Here is a 25,092-nt window from a genome sequence, read left to right on the forward strand (position 1 = left end):
GTTTTTCATGTATACATTTAATTCTGAATGCAGTAGATAGGATATCAATGATATTAGATATTTAGATTAAAATAGCATTATCTTTAAAAGATGAAAATAAATGGGTCGGCTGGGTGGCTCAGTTAGTTAAGCATCCAACTCTTGATTTTGGTTCAGATCAGGATCTCAGAGTCATGAGATCGAGCCACACCCAGCACAGAGCCTGCTTAGGATTCTTTCTCCCTTTCCCTCTGCCTCTCCCCAGCAACCACCCCCCACCATCACTCATGCTCTCTCTTAAAAAACAAAAAAACAAGAAAGCAAAGATGAAAATAAAAATGACTTCATGTGTATTGTGCAGGTTTTCTAAGCAGAATCAACATATAAATAATCTTTTTGAACAAGGCAACAACCAGACTTATTAGAAACCAATTCTGTCAGTTTCATTGGCCTGCTTAATTACATTGAATTTCAGAACCATCTAATGTGGCAGGCGTTTTTTGTTTTTTCTTTTTTTAATTTAAGTATTTATTTATTTATTTATTTATTTATTTATTTATTTATACACACTTTGTATTTTGTTGTTATTGAGAAATAATTGACATATATCACTGTATAAGGCATACAGCATGCTTGTTTGATTCACATAATATATTACGAAATGATTACCACCATGGGTTCAGCTAATAACAATCTTCTCATATAGATACAATACAAAAGAAAAGAAAGGAGGAAGGAAAAAAGGAAAAACATTTTCTCCTTGTGATCATAACTCTCAGGATTTACTCTAACAACTTTGTGTATATTATACAGCAGCATTCACTATTGTCATCAGCTTATACATTGCATCCCTAGAATTTATTTATCTTATGACTGGAAGTTTGTACCACCTTTTGGCCACCTTCCTCCAGTTCCCCCTCCCACCACCCTCCGACTCTGGTAACCATAACTCTGATCTCTTTTTCTGTGAGTTTGGGGGTTTTGTTTGTTTGTTTGTTTGTTTAAGATTCCACAACGAAGTAAAATCATACAGTATTTCTCTTTCTCTGATTTATTTCACTTAGCAAATTCCTTCAAGGTCCATCCACGTTGTTGCAAATGGCAAGATTTTCTTGTTTTTTTTATGGCTGAGTGATATTCTATTATATATATCAGATATATATATATATCTATATATATAATAGATATATATAATAGATTTATTATAGTGTATACTGATGTAGTGTATGTATATATATATAGTGTGTGTGTATATATATAGTGTGTGTGTGTATATATATATGTATGTATATATATACACACATATATGTATATATATACATACATATATATATACACACACACACACTATATATATATACATACACTACATACATATATATATGTATATATATACATACACTACATACATATATATATATATACACACACACACACACACACACACTACAACTTCTTTACCCACTCATCCATCAGTGGATACTTAGGTTGTTTCCAACTCTTGACTATTGTAAGTAATACTGCTGTGAACATGGGGGTCAAATATCTTTTGAGTTAGTGTATTCATTATATTTCCAAAGGTGGAATTGCTGGATCATATGATAGTTCTATTTTTAATTCTTCAAGGATCCTCCATACTGTTTTCCATAGTGGCTGTACTAATTTGCATTCCCACCAATAGTGCACAAGTGTTCCTTTTTCTCCACCTCCACACCAGCATTTGTTATCTCTCGTCTTTTTGATAATGGCCTTTCTAGATGGCCAGATGTGAAATAATATCTCATTGTAATTTTAATTTGCCTTTCCGTAATGACTAGTGATGTTTAGCATCTTTTCATGTGCTTGTTGCACTTTCATATTTCTTTTTTGGAGAAATGTCTATTCAGACCCTTTGTCCATTTTTTTAATTGGGTCATTTTTTTAATTTGCTAATGAGTTGTATGAGTTCTTTATATGTTTTGGATACTAACCCCTTATCAGATACATAGTTTGCAAATATTTTTCCCACTCCATAGATTGTCTTTGTTGATGTCTTCTTTTGCTGTGCAGGTTTTTAGTTTCATTTAGTCTCACTTTCTGTTTTTTATTGGATTGGTGTTAATTCTTTTTTAAATGTTTGGGATAATTCTTCAGTGAAGCCATTTAATTCTGGACTTTCTTGTTTTGGGGAGGTTTCTGATCGCTGATTCAATTTTTCTAATAGTTCTAGGTATAGGGAAAGAAAAAGTTTTCCTCAACACTCTTAGGATCCCCAGCTGTGTCTGAAAATTATATAGACAAAAACATATTTGTGGGAGTAAAGCATACAAATTTATTTAGTATAAGCTTTGCATGACATGGGAACCTACATAAAAAAAATGGGAAGAGCTAAAGAAATGGCTAAATCTGAGTATTTTTATGTTAGGTTTGATGAAGAGTGGACAGTCATGGAGAAATATGACAGATCAGAGGGTGTGACCTAAGTGTAATAAACTGGGGAAACTTAACAAGGCCTGTTTGCTCAGCTTCTTCTCAGTGTTCCCTTGTTTTTGGAGATGAGAGTGTTTTCCTCTGGAGACAGGGAGGGCACCTCTCACATGAAAGTTTATGACCTGTTTGAGGAGAAGAATGAAGGAAGGTGAACAGTGACCTTCCTGCTTCTGCTGTTTCCTCAAACTAGCTCCTTCAGCGTAAAGTATTCAATATACCAAGGTTGGGGGGTAGCCTGTCCTAAATGCCATCATAGGTCTGTTCACATTTTTTATTTCTTTGTGATCCAGCCTTGGTGGGTTTTGTGTTTCTAGAAATTTACCCTTTCCATGTAGATTATCCACTTTGTTGGCATATAATTATTCACAGTAGTCTCTTAAAATCCTTTTTATTTCTGTGGCACCAGTTGTAATGTCTCCTCTTTAATTTCTGATTTTTGTTCTTTTTTTTCTTTTTTTTTTTCTTAGTATAGCCAAGGGTTTGTCATCTTTTTTTGATCTTTTCAGAAAACCAACTATTAATTTCATTGATTTTATTTTCTATTCTCTATTTCATATATTTCTGTTCTAATCTCTTTTCAAATGCCCTCTTTTCTGCTAACTTTTGATTTTTCTTTTTCTATTTCCTTGAGGTATAAAATTAGGTTGTTGATTTGAAATCCTTTTTCCTTTTCTGATGTAGGTATTTTGACAGCTGTAAACTTCAGGGGTAAACTGAATTTTATTGGGCACTATTGAACCAGGCTTTATGCTACGTGCATATACTTTACCTCCTATAGTTCTTCCAATCATACTACCCTACTAATTGAGTAGGTAATAAACACTATTTTATGGATTCAAAAATTGATGTAGAGAAAATAGTAAGTTATATGTCCAACTGATCAAAATACAATAGTTAATTAAGGGAAGAACTATATTTTATCCCTTGTCTTTCAAGATCAAACCCGTGTTCTCTCTGAGCTACCAATCTGTCTGGGAGACCATTTTCCTACAGTGTCATTTGGAACTTCATAAGGATATAGCAAATAAATTCCCAAACATGTCCAAAGGAAAAACAATATACAAAATAAAACAAAATCTATTGTCCCTTCATTGATTTTAGAGAAAGCATGTAGGTAAAATCTTTCTATAAAGTGGTATCATCCACGTGTGACCAACAAGCTGTTAAAATCATCTGAATGGCTAATTCTTTGTAATTTTTACAATGGAAAAGAAATAGTGTCTCTCTTCACAAGCTAAAACAGAAACTGGTACCACTAATTTTCATTTAGATTAGGCATAAAAGTAATTGAGAAACTTAAGGGGTGAAAGAAACTGAAAATATTTGGGACTTTTACATAATAAGAATCACATTCTTATTCTTGGTACAAAAATATTCTCCCTAGGAGTTGCATAAGCTGGGATGTGATGTCCTGATTATAATAATCACACGGTAGTCCCACATAGCACCTTTCATCCAAGAATATTGTTGATCCAAGAACATCTAATCACTCCACAGTCTATAACTAATTGAGTTTAGCTGCATCTCTCTGAAGTAGCATCAGGATGTTATTTTAAAGGTGGTTCAGTATATTACTTTTGGCTAATGCTGTTAAGAAACTTGCTCCTGGTGAAATGAATTAGGAGGTATTGGAAGTATTTCTTAGAAATCTGTATTCTTGTTCCTTAGAATGGAACAGCAGGCTACTTTTTTTTTTCTCTCTAAAAAGAAACATGAGATTCTCAAATTATCTATCATTTTAAGAAATTTTTACTACATTAACTTCATTAAACTGCTATAAGGATATAATTTAAAAAGGAAATCCTGCTTTAAGAACATGTTTAAATGGACTCACTTAAAACAAAGTGTGTTCAGTAATTAAGTTAGGAACATTTAATTTTATTGCACTGGAAAGGCATGTAGCAAATTTCCTTTGTGTCCAATTAAAAAAAGCAGAATAAACACACACTTCAGAAAAACTTAAGTATGTCCCCGGATAGGGAGAACAAGTCAAAACTAGAGAGGAAAAACATATTTGTCATGAGAATTTTAAAAACAATAAGACTGAGTTTATGGGTGGAAATGAGAGATCAGAAGCAGAATTTTGAGTCAAGGCCTCTGGGGCTTTCTATGTCATATACTTAAAAAGCATATCCTTGAAAAGCACTTCACCCCCATCCTTGCTTCTGGTTGAAAAAAAAAATGCAAAGCGGCCTTGCTTCACATGTACAGATGAACTCTGAATTCTCAGCCTGATTCCCCCTAAAACTGAATCTATCGCTTTGGATTCAGGAGAATGAAATAGTACTTTAGCCAAATTAATCCATTCCAGAAAGAGCTGTACAGAAAGTTGGCCTGCTGTCAAGAACCTGTAGTCCTTATCTAACTTCACTATACAGCCAAATTATTTTTTCTTTAATACTCTTTGCTGTTGCAATTAGCATATTTTTGTCCACACTAAAGAACAGGCCCAAGATGCTAATGAAACCCCTTAAAGCTCTTTGGAGGGCAGCTCAAAGTCAGTACCCACAGCAAAGCAGTGAGGCAACAGTCTCACAGAGCTTCTGTTTAATACAATGCAGTGAGATTGTCTATGGAATTGACTGTCACAGCATTTCTCAGACTTATCCTTGCTCAACGTTCCAGACACGCTATGCCTCCAAATTACCTCTCCACCTTCACCTCCCACCACGTTGTAAATCCTCAGCCCTTCTGATTGGTTTGCCACTTCTTCAGCATGAAATGAACTTTTACATCTCTAGATCTTTCCTTATTTTTTCCCATCGCAGGCTCAGATTATACCATCCTTCTTGGTATAGTCCACCCATACCCATCTCTCCATATCCAAACTGCCCTCTTTTTTTTTTTTTTTTTTTTTGTTATTTAACTGGCATGTCTTCCCAAAAGCAAATTAATCCATACTTATTCTCTGCTACATTATCTTATACATATGTCCCTGTTTTTTCCCTTTCATAAATTTTCCCGTTCAACGTGTTTATTGATTTGCCATATACTGATAAACAGTTAGAAATTAGGATTAATGGGCAAGATAGACCCACTGTGCTGGAGGAGTTCATGCTTACCACTTCTTTGTCATTTATCTTTGTGTTCTGTTGTCACGGATGTGTTTGTTTCTCCCATGTTTTGAAAAATTCTCTATCTTGAGAAATCCATTGTTGATGTGTAAACTCTATCAAAGCGGCCATCTCCCAGACTCAAACTCTGAGATCATCCCAACAGTACTCCATTGGCACATGGAGGAGCCTTCACCTTTCCTTCAAACTGTATACTCATCATACACTATGAGGGGCACCTGGGTGGCTCAGTTGGTTAAGACTCTCGATTTCAGCTTAGGTGTTGGTCTCAGGGTCCTGAGGGAATTTTAAAGATAGTCTCCAATATTCTGATCTAACAGACAGGAAAATGGAGACATGGGAAGGTTAGATGACTTGTTACAAACCACAGGTTAATAAGGAGACCAAGACTTGAACAGAAGTTTTAAGCGTCCTTGCCATTCTCACTAACACATGCCATCAATGGGAAGTTAGGTCAGAGGGAATCATAGGTGTGAATAAAAAAAAAAAAAAATCAGCCATCACCTCTCTTTTAAATTTTTTTTATATATTATTTTTGCTGGAAATGGATCAGTGTAGATATAAACATGACAAATTACATCACATTCAAAGGAGAACAAAGTCTCACATATCCAGGTGAAATCATCCACACTAATTAGAGTAAAATTGTAGGAGAAAACTGTATTGGAAAAATGAACACGGCATTTTAGACAACATTATTTCAATGACTGTAACTAATCTCATTTAAAATAAATGAAACAGTTTTTCAGAGTGGTATCATGCAAAGGGACAGTTTAAATCCTATAATTTCTGGAAGACTACAGTTAGAAGTACATAAATTTAGTTACTGGTAATCTGCTGTGCCAGAGATATCATTAAACTAATTGTAGAAAACAAAATGTAAGCAGGTCAGTAAGATTATGAGCATTAAATCATCACAATACTTGGTAGATGCTGAATCAAAGATAATCAGAGAGATAAATCTATTGGAAATAAAGAGCAAATCCATTCCTTCCTCATGGAATTCACCTTGGTTCACACTGAAAAGACAAAGATTATTTAGTCTAATTTGAAGTATTAAATTCAGGGTATGAGTGTTGTCGTATGCAATAAGGGTAATTTTTTCCCTAATAGGAGATAAGAAGTGATTAAATAAAAGTAAAGAGGAGTTGAAAACCTAGGGATGGATATTTAACAGAAACTTTCTCACAGCAGTGTCACATTTTTTAGTTCCTTTGTATTTATCTGCATTATACGGTTTTGGGCCCATCTGCATGGATGTTAGTTCTAACAAGATTTCTCTCTGTGGCTCTGTTATTTGAGTCTTTCCAAGTATATTTTTTAGGGAAAAAGTAAAAAAAAAAAGAAAGAAAAAGACTCCACAAATACAAAACAAGCATATGGCAAAGATTTATTTAACTCTTTAATGATGAGAACCATCAAGATGGAAAAGGTGGATAAAGAAAGAAACAGAGGAGCAGAAGGCAAATAGTCCATTAGGAAAGATATGCTGAGTTAAATTTACCAGGAATTGTCCTTCTTTTTTTTTTTTTTAATCAATACCTGTGAGACTGGGACCCTGACCACCTGCTGCCTAAATTCAGCTTGCCTGTTTTTGTAAAACTTTGGAACCCTTCTGTCCAGCAGGCTTCATCTAAAGCAATTGCCCGGAGGCCTCTGCAGAAACCCCCAAGAATAGCTTGAGTGTAAAAGACATCTCAAATTTTCTCTTTTGGGAAGGCAAAATTAAAAGGGTTCAAGTTTTATTAGAATAGATTGTTATTTGATTAAAACACTATCATATGTGCCTAGAAACAATAAATGGTTATAGTTTGGAATAAGAATACAACACAATTCTAAGTAACTCCCTTGTTTTTTGGATCAAGGACGTGCCAAAGTCAAAGCACAAAAATTTTTCAGGTTAGATAAGGAATCTCTACTGTCTGGGCAGATTACATAGAAGAATGGCCTTTTACTATTTCTTGGTAAGAGCAAACTAATTATTTCATAGTAATTTTTCATTCTAACAGAGGGGGAAAAAACTCCCAAAATTAGTCCTAGCTTTGCATTAATATGTTTAGCAGTAATTTATTCACAAGGTCTTTCAAAAATTTATCTTCTAATAAATCCATTCAAAACTCAGCCAAGTTTTCCAACATTTTTACACCTTTTACTGCTTTTCAGAATCATTCTTTGTACATGATATAATTCAGGGCAAATAAAGAGGTTATTATTATTATTATTATCATTATTTTGTATTTTACATCAGTTTTCTATATCAAGGTAAATTCTATCCTTCACAATCTTCTTTCACATTCTGGAACAGTTTTGACAACAAAAATATTCCCCTCTTTGATAAACAAAAAATCACATTTTAGCTATAGTTCTTTGCCATAATTATTCCTAGTGTAGTCTCAACCATCCCTATAAGCTGTAATTTTTATCAAATTTTACTAATTTTTCAGAGAAAAACTGGAAAGAGAGTGATCACTACCTTCCATATACCGGCATTGTAGCAGACCAGCAAAGCTTACACAACTACATTATAAAATCTCCCCAGCAGAAAATATAACTTTCACACCTTTATAAGATCTCAAAATAATATGTTCATTAAAATGACCCCAAAATACAGGCACTTTGTTATTGTTAAAATAAAAAGTGATATTCATAACAATTGGTGACCCATTCTATCAATATTCTGTCTTCCTTGCAAAATATATAGATATTAATATTTTTTATTAATTTAATGTTAGTCTAAGTTCTTAAATTAGTAAATATCTTGCAAATTATGTCCAAGCTGATACAGAAGGAACATAATTATGGTTGAATTAAAAAATATTAAGAATTCTAGGGGTGCCTGGGTGGCTCAGTCAGTTAAATGGCCGACCCTTGATTTTGGCTCAGGTCATGATCTCTGCATTGATTCCACGCTGGGCATGGAGCCTGCTTAAGATTCTCTGTCTCCCTCTTTCACTGCCCCTTCCCTCCCCCATTGTGTTCACTCTCTTCCTCTCTCTCTCAAAAAAATTAAGAATTCTAATTCAATATAGAAAATATACAGTATTTTTTTTTAATCTTAATAATATGGAAGAAACATGAGCTTATCTCATCAATAAACCAGTAAACCAGATTTAGGAAGTTAATATTAACTTACTCTTTTTCACTAGAAAATAATTCAAATCTTAAAAAATAAAATTAAATTATAGTTGGCCCTTACACAGCACAGGTTTGAACTGCAGAGGTCCATTTAATATGCAGATTTCTTACAGTATAGTACTGTAAATGTATTTTGTCTTCCTTGTGACTTTCCTAATTAACATTTTCTTTTCTCTAGCTGACTTTATTGTTAGAATACAGTATATAATACATATATAATATATGTGTTAATTGTGTTATTGATGAGGCCTCTGCTCAGTAGTAGGCTGTGCATAGTTATTTTTGAGGGGAGTCAAAATGTATACATGAATTTCCAACTGTGCAGGAGTCCATACCCCAAAACCTCCGCATTGTTCAGGGGTAAACTATATGTGTTTATTCTCCATACTGACAAAAGCAAGGAAAAGACATTTAGCTATTTATAACCTAAAATTACCAAACCAATTAATGTCAAAAGATTCACTTGGATTCTGCAATAAACATTCTTCTGAGTTAGCATTATCTATGAGAGATGTTTTTGTTTGTTTTTCTCCCTTAGAAAGGTCAGTACATTCAGTGTATCAGAGTTCAATTTCTTTATTTCCCTGAAATTCTGGGAATATTAAGTTTTTTTCAAGGATTTATTAGCCTCTACATTTAGAAAATACTCCTTTTTCTTAAGGGACTTTAAAATTATCCATATACTCTAGAAATAGGAATATATATTATTTCCTTATTAATGAGCAGTAAAATGTTTTTTTCTCAGTTAAATGCACAGCTTCCCACAGGACTTGAAACTTCAATTCTACCACCTCTAGAAGGCACAGAGCACTTTCTAGAAAACACAGGACACATGTTCTCAAAGGTTATCTTTCTATGCAGGGGAATTTGGAATATCTTCTACATGGATTTGAGCACACTAATAGACCAACAATGTAAATCAACTAACCGTAATCTGTGCTGCCTCTCATCCGACAGAGAATAGATTCACCTCATCCTAATAGAGATCCCCTAGTGATCCCATCCTGAAATCAGATTGCCCATTATTGCCACCCCAAATGTGGAATAACTTAGAGATTATGTGACCTTGACTGACCTAGTGGTTCAGTACCCACCAGTCCCTGAAATTGGCTGTTTGCACACATTTTATACATGAGGATTCAGTATCCAGTTGTGGAAATGGACATGACTTCAACAATGAGTTAAACAAAACACGTAAGTATTGACTAAGAATCTGAAACAACAGCAACAACAAGGCAAACAAACCAGAACGGGAAGTACCAAATCAGAGGAAAACACAGTCAGAAAAGGTAAAGTTCTTTTGCCATTTGTGACTGACTCCAGAAGCCTAGAATCAACTGGGCAACTTCATTTAACTAGTTCTAGCAGGTAAGCCACTTGGCCTTCAAATCTATTGAAGTATAATTTTTCAAGGAATTTTAAACATGACTCTCCTACAAACATACAGGGAGCCCATGCTGAGGATTTACTTAGCTCATTTAATGAGAACCAGCAAGATGATAATACTGGCTCAAAAGACTTGTGGGAATAGTTCATCAATTTTCTCAGAAAAGGCATATGAAATCATTTTAAGTTAGAGACAAATTGTTTCATGTCCAGTAGGACAATAAAACCATAAGCTTTGAATTTTTTTTCAACCGGAGAGAAGTCATTTTCATGTCTTCTAGACACAAATCTGCAAGTCAGCTAATAACTTTATGAGTCTGGGCCAAAGTAGTAGTAAATGGCAGGTCACACAAGGTATATCCCCATAGATAATTAAATAATGCTTTGGCTATGATTCAGCATATCTTTGAAGAGCCATTCAAACTGTGTTTATCTATCTTCAACTTTACCGACTCTTTCCTTAGCTATGTCCAGTCTATTGACAAATTGACCAAAGGCATTCTTTCCTTACATTGCAGTGTCTTTGATTTACAGCATTTCCCTTTGATTCTTCAAGTTTTCATTTCTCTGCTTACATTAACCTCCTGTTCTTGCATGATGTCCACTTTTTCCAGTAGACCCCTTAACATATTAATCATAGTTATTTTAAATTCCCAGTCTAATAGCTCCAAAACCTGTATCATATCTGAGTCTGGTTCTGACACTCTCTTTGTCTCTTCAGATTTTGGTTTTGCTTTTTAGCATGCCTTGTAATTCTTTGTTGAAAGCTGGATATAAGGTAAAGGAACTGGTATAGGAGGCCTTTAGTGTGAGGTGTTATTCTTATTTGACTAGGACTTAGACTGTTTATTGTTTGCTGTGGCCGTAGGTGTCAGACACTAAAGTTTCCTCTAGTGTTTTTGTTTTTGTCTATTCTGTTATCTTTGGGTTTTCCTAGAAACTCCTAGAGTCTGAGGCCTGTGATACTTTTAGCCGAAATCCCCTGTTAGTACCCAGGAGGCCTATGACATGGAGGTAAGTTGTGGGGAAGAAGAAGCTTTCTGTAGTCCATGATTATGTCCCAGAATTAATGAGCTTGATTTGGGTGTTTCCCTTCTCCCATGTTGGTTAGGCTCTGGTTAAACCCCAGTACATTAGGCTCTGGCAAAATAGTTTGCCTTGAGGACAGGCCTTGTTAAGGGGAACAGAAAGCTCTGGGCATATTTCAGAATGGTACCTTGTCCCTTCTCCCTGTCAGAAGCATAGGGAACAGTGAGAACCTGATGGGGCTCCCGGAGGTGATACTCATGAACACGTAGGGGACCCCCTGAAACTGGGCCTCTTGGAGTTTTTAACTCTCAATCTAGTCTACACTGAACCTCCAGCAGTTCATCAGTTAGGGATGAAAGTGTTTCTACTGATATCAGCTCCACTGGGAGCCTTCTGATTCTGGACTTAACAATCTTAGTAAGCCAGGAGTCGCTGTATCTACCTGTATATCTCCCAGGGGACAGCAGTTTGCCCCATAACCTCAGTTGTCTGAAGAATCTAAGAAGAGTTGTTGATTTTCAGTTTGTTCAGCTTTTTCCTCATTGTGAAAATAGGAGTGATCATTTCTAAGCACTTTACAGGTCAGACTGGAACCATAATGAGAATAATAACCAGCCTCATCACGTGTTTGTTATAACAATGACATTAAATTTATTAGACAAATTAAGGTGTAAGGCCATGGCATATAGAAAGCATTCAATAAATGGCAGATGTGTCTAATTCTTAAAACTAATGAACCAAATGAGACAAAATAAATCACTAGATAAGACAGTCAATGTATTATCAGCAAATGTTGAAATGTGACAGGTGTTTCTCACTGGCCACTCTTCAGGATGTGAGATCACTGCTCTAACTGGTGTCATCTGGAAAGCCCCACCCAAAGTTTCACAAATGAAAATAGTCATTGTTTAGGCAGCATATACAAAACAAAATGATCTTCAGCATCATGAAGTGAAACATTTCAAACATTACCAAATTACCAACATTAGGTAAAACTGAATGATTGCAGCAAAATGCCAGTGCCTCACTTATGTTTCCTATGCAAGAGGACCTTTCTACAGAAGACCCTTTTTTTTTTTTTAAAGATTTTATTTCTTTGAGAGAGAGAAAAAGAGCACGAGTGGGGGGGGGGAGGAAAGGGAGAAGCAGGCTCCCCACTGAGCAGGGATCCCAACACAGGACTCAATCTCAGGACCCTGAGATCATGACCTGAGCCAAAGGCAGATGCTTAACCGACTGAGCCACCCAGATGCCCCCAGAAGACCCTTTCTAAAGAAAAAAGGTTAACTTTTGGGGGGAAAAAAATCTGGCTCATAGGAGTCACTGAATAAATGTGACTATAATCCCTACCGTAATCTCTTCCCTACTTTCCCTTGGGGAGACCAAATTTATGGAAATTCTTCAGTTTAAATGGAGAATTATGAAAAGTAAGATTACAATTTGGTAGATTCCTCAGTACTGAAAATTCAGAGATGTCAGCTTTGTTAATCTCTTACTGTATTCTAAACTCTTACAATTATATCTGAATGCTATTATCTAAGTTTAGTTGATTATCTTTGTATACCCTACTTTTTATGACCCTCAAGATATAGGGAATATATTTATAAGGGACCTCCATTGAAAGCATCATGTGTCAGATACCAGAAGTATGAAATGTTTCTCCTTCAAAGTAATAAACCACCTTTTCTTTTGGGAAAAAAGATTGTCCTGTGGGAGATGCAGATGGCCCTCTCTTGAAGACCTTAACTTCCTTGAACATTTTCTGTCTCCATCAATAAATATTTAACTACTCTGCTTTTTTACTTTTTTTCAAACTATAAAACAATGAGTCAGTAGAGTAGCATTCCATGGACACCGTGGTCTGGCATGCATCACCCAAAATCATCCACAAGTAGAAAGATCTGTAGGCCCTTGGCACTCAAAGTGTCCATATACCAACAGCACTGGTGTATCAGTTGTTCGTGCTGAATAACAAATACCCCGAAACTTAGCAATGTAAACAACAGACATGTTTTATGTCACAGCTTCTGTGAGTCAGAAGCCTGGGCACAGATTAACTGAGTGTCTCTGGTTCAGGCTTTCCTCACAAGTCTGCAACCAAATGTTGCTGGGGATGCGATCATCTCAAGGCTCAATTCAGCGATGATCTGCTTCCAACCCCACTCGTATAGCTAGTAGCAGGTGACAGGCCTCGGCCTTGCTAGCTTTTGTCCAGTGATATCAGTTCCTTATCACATCGATCTTACTATAGGACAGTTCACAGCCTAGCAGGTGGCTCTCCTCAGAGCGAGCGGGAGAGTACCCCCAAGATAGAAACCACAGCCTTTTTGTAACCTTTTCTCAGAAGAGATAGCCCATTGTGTTTGCTCTATTCCGTTCCTTAGAACAAGTGAATAGAAACCAGTGCACACTCAAGGGCCAGAAACTACACAGGGATGTAGACACCAGGAGGGGGGTCCTGGGAGGTATCGGAGAGGCTGCCAGGTTCCCCTGGCATCTGCGGGGGACCTGTTCAAAATGCAGGATCATGGAACGAGTGAACAGAATCTGAATTTTAACAAGACTCAGACGTGATCTGTATGCGTGTGAAGGTTGAGAAGCACTGTGCTCAAGAGCAAGGCCCATGCTTTCTTCTGCCACAGGGGCTGCTTCCTCACTTAAAGTTCCTTACCCGCTCTTGCTACTTCCCAAGGAGTGCAAAGATCAGTTTTCCTCACAACTCAGTTCTCCCCTCCCCAGGAAGAGGGAAAAAGTGAGGTTTACTGCAATATTACTGTGTCGTAGACAGATTGGAAAGAGAGTCGGGAGCCTGAGGAAGAAACGGGGCACAGGGACTGTGACTCTCTTATTTACTTATTATAAAATGCAGTAGGTTAAGTAAAGCCCTTACTCTTCCTTTACCTTCAATTCAGTAACAAAAAACAATCTGATTTTTAAAATGGGCAGAGGAATAGCCATTTTTCCAAAGAAAATATACAGATGGTCCAGAAGTACATGAAAAGATGCTCAATATCACTAATCATCAGAGAAATGCAAATCAAAACCATAATGAGATATCACCTCACACCTGGTAGGATGGCTATTATCAAAAAGAAAATAAATAAGTGTTGGCAAGGATGTAGAGAAAAGGGAACCCTTGTGCACTCCTGATGGGAATGCAAACTGGTGCAGCCACTCTGGAAAACAATATGAAGGTTCCTTAAAAAATTAAAAATAAAACTACCATACGATCCAGCACTCTCACTTCTGGGTATATATCTGAAGGAAAAAAAAATCACTAAGTCTAAAAGATATCTGCACTACTTATGTTCACTGCAGCATTATTAACAATAGCCAAGGCATGGAAACAATCTAAGTGTCCATCGCTGGATGAATGGATAAAGAAGATGCATTGTATATATACACAATGGAATATTATTCAGCCATAAAAAGAAGGAAATTCTGCCATTTGCGACAACACGGATGAACCTTGAGGGCATTATACTAAGTAAAACAGAGAAAGACAAATAATGTATGAGCTCACTGGTATATGGAATCTACAAAAACCTGAAATCACAGATATGGAGAGCAATTTTGTGGTTGCCAGAGGTGGAGGGTGGGGAATAGGTGCAACGGGTGAAACTGGCCAAAAGATACAAACTTCCATTTACAAGATAAATACGTTCTGGGGATGTCACATACAGCATGGTGACTAAAGTTAACAACAATGCTGTAGTGTGTATTTGCCGAGAGAATAGATCTTAAAAGTTCTCATCACGGGGTGCCTGGCTGGCCCAGTCAGTAGAGCAGGTGACTCTTGATCTCAGGGTTGTGAGTTCGAGCCCCATGTTGGGTTTAACAGTAAAATCTTAAAAAAAAAAAAAAAAAGTTCTCATCACAAGAAAAAAACCCCTGTAACCCAGCAAGGTGATGAATGAGCACTAAACTTATTACGGTAGTTACTTTACAATATGTACATATCGACCATCATGTTGGATACCTAAAACTAACACAATGTTATATGTCAATCACATCTCAAGAAAACCTTAAATTGTGCATAGAAACCTACAAATGAAGAAGCTATGTAAAAAAACGAAGGTTATAAATGTTCAAAACTCATCACTTTTTAATTATTTTACTCTAGTTTACTATTAATATTTTTTTTGAGGTTATTTAAAACACTTACCGTATCTTTCGGGTGACAACATTACATCACGCTGTGCTCCTAAGCATTTCTTCTCAACCTCAGGTTTAATGGCATCACACTGGCCGCTTGAAATTACCCACGGTAATTACAGCAGTATTTACAGCACAGAAATTAGAAGACACTGTACATCAGAGCTTGATTTTTATTTTGTTGACTGTCTTAAGATATTGATGGAGAAAATGTTAATATTGCAGATTAAATTTAAAAGTGTGTCATGGGGCCCCTGGGTGACTCAGTCGGTTAAGAGTCTGACTCTCCATTTTGGCTCAGGTCGTGATCTCAGGGTGGTGGGATTAAGTCCCCGAGTTGAGGGAGATTCTCTCTCTCCCTCTGCCCCTTCCCCCTGTGCGCACACGTGCTCTCTCTCTCTCTCTCTCTCAAATAAATAAATCTATAAAAAAAAAAGAATTCAGCAAAGATGAACAAAAAGCATTCTCTGAGAATCAATGTTATATAAAATTTATAATAAAAAGTAACATACTTTTTTTTTAAAAAGATTTTATTTATTTATTTGACAGAGAGAGAGACAGCGAGAGAGGGAACACAAGCAGGGAGAGTGGGAGAGGAAGAAGCAGGCTCCCAGCGGAGGAGCCCGATGTGGGGCTCGATCCCAGAACGCCAGGATCACGCCCTGAGCCGAAGGCAGACACTTAATGACTGAGCCACCCAGGCGCCCCAACATACTTTAGTGTTATTTGTAAAGTGTATGCTGCATGTCTGTTCTATCAGCATGATTCCTACTATGTGTGTGTGTGTGTGTGTGTGTGTGTGTGTGTGTGGTTTTCCCAGGGAACCAGTTGTTAAACATTCATCAAAACGCCACGCCGCATCCTCCTTCCTCCCCAGCGTAAGCACAGCCACTGCATACCACAGAGGAGCCCATCATCATATCCTCATCTTCCACGTAAAAATCCCACTTTAATCTCTAAATTGGAAAAAATGTACATGCAGAAGGAATATTCATTATAACTTAGTGGAAACACTTCTTGTCGGGTCTTTGTTCTATTCACATGAGCTGCTTTGCTACAAATGTCTGAAGTCCATGTTTTTGTTCAGTCTTCCCAAATGAATTTCTACTGAGGTCATTTATAGTATCTTTCATTAGCCAATGACCCTTTGCATATACATATCGAGAGTACTCAGGGAAACAATTTTCACTATATTAGAGTGTGGACAAGAAATGGACATCACCAGCCTCTGAGTACTGACTGGACTAGCACCGGATGGGATGGGATTGAAAAGCTCCCTGGTCTTACTTCGGGGATCAGAGGATTCAGCAGCAGAAACTGTGCAGAACTCAGGAGCAGGCCTGGTGGCAGGAATTCATGGCCAAGATTCAGGGGAGCTGCCTGTGCTGCTTTCCAATAAACCAGATGCAGCTTTCTAATTTATCAAAACATCGGTTAGCTATGCTGATGACAGTGTTTTTATGTATGGAGCTTGCTTGGTCCTGGGGGAAATTACTCTTCTATCTATAAGGTTTTGGGAAAAGAGAGAACTATTTCAGTTATTGTTCAGTTCCACATATAAACAACACAAATGTAGGAAGACAAAGCTGACCAATAGAAAAATGGAATCCTCTTTTGCCCAATTAGAAAGAAATTTTGTTGTAAATTTTGAACCGCCTGAGAAAGCAGCAGAGACAAGCTCGGGCAGAACAGCACTTGTGAAGGGTACGTGGGCTTTTCTCCTGAAGCACTTGAAACCAAGAGCAGGGGGGGATGTGTTGAACGATGTCTTCTCAGACTGCAAAGAGACAATAATAGTCTTATGGATCCTCTGAGAATATAGTTAGAGAAGTGCTTTATAAATACAGTTCTTAATAAAACTGCTCGAAATTTTAAGGATGGGTAGGCAGAAAATCTGTGATCATCAGACTGAGGATGTGGTGAATTTAGAGAGGGAGCCGATTTGGACACGATTAGGTTATGCCAAGGGAATACACAAATAAACTGGGATGAACTGCTAGAAAAACAATATTCCAAGCATTGTTATAGCAGCCTTTTAATAAGGCATATAAAGATGCTGTTAATTTTTTGTAAGTTTGGAAATAAATATGGCTAGAAAAAAAGGCCTTCCATCTATTATAAATCTGAAAAATTTGTTCCTCTGAATTAGACATGACGATTAGAGCCTCACATGAAAAGACAAATCTAGGGACACCTGGGGGGCTCAGTTGGTTAAGCGTCTGCCTTCCGCTTAGGTCATGATCCTAGGATCCTGGGATTGAGTCCCGCACTGGGCTCCTTGCTCAGCAGGGAGCCTGCTTCTCCCTCTGCCTGCTGCTCCCCCTTGCTCATGCTCTCTCTCTGTCAAATAAATAAATAAAATCTTTAAAAAAATAAGTAAAAAAATAAAAGGCAAATCTAATCTGTTTTCCTTTCTTCATGTACATGATTATGAATTTATAAAGTAGTCTTTTTCCCTTCTAATTCATATTACAGTTTGCTGGACATTTGAGATTTAGGTCATGGATATTCTGGATTTTACGTAAGAAGTACATAATGCCTAGGAGATGGGCTGCTTTTATCTGACTAGTCAGTTCTCTTAAACAAAAGGATAAAAATAGTGAAGGAGAGGTTTATGAGAGACAGGAGTACATGGCTCCCGTATGCCAAGAGAGAGTGAACACTGCCCTATTTGGAAAATACATTTCAGAGCTCACGTACACGTTTCAGTTAATAAATAGGCATATGAAAGATGATATGTATGTTTATCCTGGAGCAGAGCACAAATAAAATTTTTATTTAAACTCAAAGAGCAAGAGCCAAAATTAAAAATTATCATTACCACACAATTTCTGATAAGGAGATTAAAATTCACAAAGAACTCCAGCTGCTGGCTTTGGCCATGAGTTTTTACTAGCTGAAGCTTTGGCTGGAGCTGTTGTGTGGCAAAGTTGATTGGTCTGTCTCCTGCATAGCCCACAGGATTTTCTCGAAGCAGAGACAATTTAGTCATCAAAAGAATCGAGACTATGTCAAAATGGAGGGAAATCCTGAGCCAATCTGATGGGTAGATTCTTTGTATCAAATAACATCTTAAGGAAGTCCTCGATATGAAAAGCAGGCAAGTGATAGGTGGTTCCTCAGTTGAATTAAATCTTCAATACTGGTAGAAATGAGCCTTTGTTCACAGTTTTACCACCTCCACTGAGACCTGTGGCTCACTGGAGCTGAGAAGAAAACCTCATCATTTATTTTCAAGGATAAAGAGGCTGAGATCCCGTGTGCCAAGCCACTTTGCCCAAAGGTCACACAGGTAGACAGTGACAGTGGCAGGCTAGAGCCCTGTACCATGTTCTTCGGAGAGCACCACGAAAAAAGTTGACTTGTTCAGCAACTCCCTGATGAATTGAAAATTTGACCACCTTCTCTCCTTCTTGGATTCCATTATGCTAATTTATAATGTTTGTCTTCTTTCAGCATTAAAATGATAGCCAGGAAGAAAATACAGATCTGGGAAAATTTATTATTAAGAATACTGCTCTTTCAGGATCCCTCGTTTCAAGTTCTGCCACAGACCCAGTTCACTACTTGTCCAAAAATGATTGGAAATTTCATCATTCACCCAGTCTGGACACCTGTTGTGTTACAATCCTAAAGCATGAGAGACCTCAGTTAAATATGAAGGTGAACCACACTGCAATACTGCAAGGACCAGAGTGGGGGATGGGAGTGGTGGGGGAAAAGAGGGAAGGGCATTCACATCTCTTTGGATCAATCGATGCAAACGTTTTCTTCCTTCCTCCCTTCCTTTTCTTTCTCTCTTTCTTCCTTTCTTTCTTCCTCTTTCTTCCTTTCTTTTTTCCTTCCTTCCTTCCTTCCTTCCTTCCTTCCTTCCTTCCTTCCTTCCTTCCCTTCTTTTCTTTCCTTCCTTCCCTTTTCTTTTTTGTAAATGTCCTGTTTGTTTGTTCCCTTTGTTTAACTCATTTCATCAAGTGTTTACAGAACCCTGTGCCTGTGCTAGGACCAGGACCAATTATCACCTAGGAACAAACAGAACAATGTTTGGAGTATGATTCACACCTTGAAGCCCATTTCCTTTCAGAGATACTATCTCGATGATCTGTACATTCAAGCTAGGAATATTGTGTTTGAATCCTGTGAATGAATCAGAATGGGGTTGCATGCTGGCAATGCTTTCTTGCTGAAATGCTCTTTCCAGAGCCGCCTCTCTCCTTCCTCTCCAGTCACATATCGCTGACCCACAGCAAAACCCAAGGGAGGGGTGCTCTTGACAATGGTGCAATCTGAAACAATTGTTCAACCCTTGAAGAAATACAAATCGAGCATCTACTATGTGCCAAGCACTCTTGCATGTCTTGGGCACAGAGTGCTGAACAGAATGGACCAAATCCCCTGCAGAACACAAGAAATACACAGATGAACAATAAGCAGGATGATTAGATTAGATTATACTGTGAAGGGAACAAAAAACCAAATGTAGTATTAAATTAGGCATGGAGACTGGATACCATGATCGATCAGGCAGGGGTTCTCCAAGAAGGGAAACTTAAACTCAGACCACGACAAGGGCCTCCCAACTGTCTATATCTTTAAAGTCACAGGACCTTATAAGACCTCAGGTGAAAGAACCAGTTTCCTACCAACAGGGTAGGCGACTGTCTCCTTAATAGATGGCCCTACTTCATAAACACTGACATGAATAACAGTGAGGAAAGGTGGGGCAGCTCCCAGAGACAGAAGCAACATTGTGATTTTCTTCTGTGGTGGATTGCTCAGACTTTCAAGGTTCGTTGGCAGCAGCATAACCACACCTTAGTTCCAGGAGAGAGTGGTGTGAGGCAGCCTGGAGCGCCAGGTAATGGACAGGCAGCCGTGTGAACGGGCTGGCCCCGCGCTCCCACAGTGGGCCGCTGTTTACTCTCTCCCCAGGAGGACAGAGAAGTCAAGTCTGTAATCATTATCAGCCAGATCAACGCGTTCTAACTGACTCGCTTTCGTCATTTTTTTCCCCCAGCAGTGGTTCAATGGCCTGTGAATGTTTGCCTTCAGAAGAAAAAGATTTTTTCTAAATAAATCATTTCATGGTCAAAGGAAGCTTTTGTTACTTCATAGTCTATTCCTCTGATTTGCATTGCTCAATAAGATTGAAAAAATTTGTGTTTGATGCAGCCAATTTTCAGATGAAAATTGCTGGAAAAAACTTGTCCTGAGTATGTTTTAACCCCAGAGTGACACCGTTATTGGGAATGTGCATTATTGCTGCCTTAAGAGCTGAACTTTCACAGATCTAAAATTATGCCAGTTTCTAAAAAAAAAAAAAAAAAACCAGCCGATGCTTAGGTTAGGCCTTAAGATATGAAAAAATCGCAAGAGGAGGCTGGAATCAGCAAGTAGTGCTTGATGGAAGAAGACGACTTCAGGAATGGGGAGGATTTGAAGAGAAAGAGAGGAAGCATTTCAAGTGAGGAGACTTAGTGAACAAACACACCACAGCTGGGCATGGACCAGAACGTTTTCATGCGACAGGGTGGGGTTGTGAACAAATGCAGCTGTGGTTCATTTGGGGCTGATGGGAAATGATCCCATTTCTATTGCACCATGCCGACAATGGGCACAGCATGTTTTATCAGCTACAGATGCCTCACAGAAGAATTTTGGAAGACTTTGGCTCATATTGATTTTCTAGGCTCCTCAGTGGACCTAGACAAATTGTTGATTTATAAATATTTGTTGTATTACTTGTAACCTGAACAGTATGTTGATGGCTCATGGGGTGTGGGGGTGAATTTGAACCTAAAGACTGCCAGAAAGCCTCCTTTCTCAGTGCAACATCACTGCATGTGAGGTCATTGATACAACAGTGTCACGGAGACACTGTGTAACAGAAAAACGTCTCCAAGTTTAATAAGTTAACATTTTTCTGTACATGGGCACCTCAGAGACAAATGATTTTCACAATTACCTTGTATACAGTTTTGTTTTTGGTGCTTTTCTCAGAGAAGATAAGGAAGTGACTCAAGTCACTTTATGTGATAGCCTAGCAAAATTAAGAGTTTTAAAATCGTACCTTATGCTTTTTTAATATGTATACATACGTAATCTGTAATCTTACATCTCTGAAGTCATTGGTAGAAATTCCATCTTCTCCTAATGTTTGTTCATCACATTCACTCAACCCAAAGTTCACCTTTGGTTATGGATTAACTCCTAACCAGGAAATATTTTTATAATATGAATGCATACATTTGAAGACAATAGACTGCTTTCTCCCTTAAGGCTTGAGTCACTCATGACTGAATGCCTTTAATAATTCTAGAAACCCACAAATCTGAATTAACCTTGGATCTTAAAGAAACAATTAGCAAGGCCCTGCCTTTTGGGTTAAAGACCCCAACTTAAAAAAAAAAAAATGGAAATCCATTTCAAACCATAATGAATGTGACCTCTGATGGCCAAATGTATCCCTGACTCCCAGTCCAGGTGCTAGAATCTTTTTAGGAGCCACATCTCTTCACTTACAACAAGAACATGAGCCATCATGAGAGTTCTTACAGCCTACCTCTCTCCACCTTCCACAGAACCACCACAACCACTTAACTGTAGGACCTACAGAGAAATTCTGCTTTGTGCTGTGAGGACAGATTTCTTTGAAGTAATTTAGAACTATCAGAAGGACTACACACTTAGAAGGCATCTAAGGGAATTCTGGAACTTTCTCAGAGTTTTATATACCAAATTCAATTGGGGCTTCCCCTGACATATCTGAGGCAAATAATCAGATCCACAGAAGGCATCTGAACGCTTCATCTTGAAAACTGGAACAGACTAGTGTGATGGCACCCTTTTGCATTCAAGGAATTTTAAAGCAATTTGGTTCTTAAAAATAACAGCATTATTTAGAACTAGATGTATTTCCATATAGTCATAGAGAGTGCAGACCACTTCCAGACTCTTTTCTGTAGATTTCACTGTCTTCACCTGTATAATGGGGATAAAAATAATACCCATGGTTCAAGGTTGCCACTGTGTAATGAAGGCTGGAATTTGCATAATGATGTCTGGTACATCGTCACTCAAAACTAGGAGCTGCTACAATGGTGGTGATGATGATAATTCCTTAATTACTACACATTTCTCTTTTCCCCACCTCATAGCATCTACGTACATATTCCCAATAAATACGGATAAACTATTAATCTGGCCAGAGAGAGAATGCACTTCTTAGCAGAGAACTCGACATTCAATATGGTATTTCCAGGCCTCTGAGTTAGGGTCAGGGATGCAGTGGGAGTTTTACGGTCTCCTTTGGAGCCTGATGCATTGGGCAGGAAATGAGTCATTTGATTATGACTTTTGCCATTGGCCAGCAGTTTTCAAAAGATCCTGAGATCAAGTGAATTTATATTTTACTCTTTGCATTCAAAGTTAGGGCCTGCAGAAGACAGAACCCAAATGAATTTTGAGTCTTTCAAAAATGTAGAATAACTGTCATGTCTTTGCTCTCTCCGCCTTCCGCACAGGTTAACCTCAGAGCCACAGACGTCAGGCTCATGCGCCAGTTGCTTGTTATCAATGAGAGCATTGAGTCCATCAAGTGGATGATTGAAGAGAAAGCCACCATTACCAGCCGAGGCAGCAGTCTCAGTGGCAGCCTGTGCAGTTTATTGGAGAGTCAGAGCACCTCCTTACGTGGCAGCTACAACAGCTTACATGATGGCAGCGATGGGCTGGATGGCATCTCCGTGGGGAGCTTTCTGGACACCTTGGCAGATGACGTCCCAGGCCATCAGACCCCATCAGACTTGGACCAATTCAGTGACAACTCCATAATAGAGGATTCACAAGCCCTGCACAAGCACCCCAAATTGGATTCTGAATACTACTGCTTTGGCTAATGACCCAGTTTTTTGCATGGGATTGTTGTGCAATTAACTTGTATTTGTCCTTCTCCGCTGCTATATTTTTGGTGTGATTTTTTTTTTTTTATATGACAACCTTTTTAAAAGAAGCTTATTTTGAAACTGCTTGATGGCAATTCTGTTGCTCCTAATATTTCTCATCTGGACTGATTTATCTTTCTCTCTTACATCTCTACTTTTATTTATTACAATGATTTTTCTCCCTTCTTTTACAGTGGCACAAATAAAGTAGGGGGAAAAAGAATAAGCAATAATTATGTTTTTGCTTTTGTTTTCAGAGCAAGGGGTCAGGGATTACAAAAAAATTTTTTGCTAAATTTTACAATAAACCAAAGTCTGATAATAGCTAATTTTGTTGTTTGTATTCTTAAGTGATTCAAAGTTTCACTTTACAGAAGATACTAAGGTTTATTATGGTTTGTATAGTAGGCAAAAACTTCCGGGTGTAAAGTCAACAATACTGTTAGTCACACACTTCTACACGGCAATTTTTTGGGAGCCACAACTATATGCAATCTGCTCACTTCAACTTTGAGGTCATACTTTAGATTGTACTGTTGTCATTAGTGATTCTAACTCAAATTATATAGGCTTACTTGTGTGGTAATATATATGATTCTCCAAAATTTCAAAGAATAAGATTAAGTATATACAGGTGATTAGAGGTTAAGGTCTCCTAAATTGTAATTTGAGATTTGGTTGATATTTATTTGTAGATGTTTACAATTCTGATATGACATATAAACATATAAATGCATATATACAGATGGGCGAATGGATGGATGATGGATGGATGGATGGATGGATGGATGGATGGATGGATGGAGTGGAAAGTAGAATCACTATTCATTTATGAAGTCTAACATGATATCCTTTCATCCTGGGGTAGATAAATAATCTCTTACTTTTCTGAAATTATGTCTGACAATATAACTCATAGTAAATAAACATTTCATTTTGATGTGATGTTATTAATCATCTTTTACCTTGATGATTCCTAATGAGTGAATCTATTGAGATTTCAAGCTGTTCTTTGTAAATGATATATGTTTCTGCACTAAACACTTTACAATATGAATCAAAAAGTCTTCCTATTTATAACTGAAAAATGTCCACACTCAAGAAATGGTGTCCCCAATATTTCCTATGTTAATATATACCTGTTATACTCTTGTCAAATGTATTGTTTGTTTCCAGAACATATGTTATTCAATTTCCAATTAAAATCTACAGGGTCTATATTTTACACTAGTCTGTTTTCATGAACTGCTTGCTATAATCTTCATCACAACAATTTCATGATGTGAGCATTGTCTCCCTTCTGTGTTTGAGGAAAGAGAGGCACATGGAATGTAGGTGCGTCAAATCTCCCAGTAAGTGTCAAAACTGGGATTTAAATTTGGGTCTGTCTTATCCATAATAACACTCAATATTCCCTTTTGTACATATTGAAGTTAAATAATAAACTATAGGTAAAAAAGGAAATTTAAGCCCATTACCTGCCCCCCCAAATGACCAGTATTTTCGTTCCAGTGAGTGAGAATCCACATTTCCCAATACTGAGCTTTCCAAGCCATTTCCTGAATTCACATGTCCAGAGTCAGTTTTGTGCCTATAGATGAATTGGGGAATTGGCCACTTGCCAACTGTCACTAATATATTTCCCCCTTTCTGCTTACTTTTACTTTCAAGTTAGTAAAGGCTGGTTGGTTGGCTATTCTGTTCAGTTTTAACCTAGAATTAAGCCAAGCAATTTTTAGCACAGATTGCTTACCACATTAAAATCTAAGAGTATGCATTATGACCAACCAGAGAAAACATCTGTAGAACCAAGACTGATGAATTTTAAGCAGAGGATAATGAAATATGTAACCGTATGTCTACAGCACTGCAAGGAGAACATCGTCAGTAAAAGGAAAGTGGGCAGACAGCAAGAGTATAAGAGG

General features: G+C 37.6%; 1 protein-coding gene across 1 annotated transcript in view; it reads left to right on the forward strand.

Moving 5' to 3' along the window:
* The window catches only part of LURAP1L (leucine rich adaptor protein 1 like), a 47,397-nt gene extending 23,011 nt beyond the window's left edge, over nt 1-24,386 (forward strand). Inside the window, exon 2 of the mRNA XM_008689851.2 lies at nt 22,748-24,386. Coding sequence (XP_008688073.2) covers nt 22,748-23,122 — 375 coding nt within the window. The 3' untranslated portion in view covers nt 23,123-24,386. The remainder of the gene's footprint in view (nt 1-22,747) is intronic.
* The last annotated feature ends 706 nt before the right edge of the window (nt 24,387-25,092 follow it).

The sequence above is a fragment of the Ursus maritimus genome, unplaced genomic scaffold (assembly GCF_017311325.1).
Source record: "Ursus maritimus isolate PB19 unplaced genomic scaffold, ASM1731132v1 scaffold_17, whole genome shotgun sequence".
In the NCBI taxonomy this organism is placed as follows: domain Eukaryota; kingdom Metazoa; phylum Chordata; class Mammalia; order Carnivora; family Ursidae; genus Ursus; species Ursus maritimus.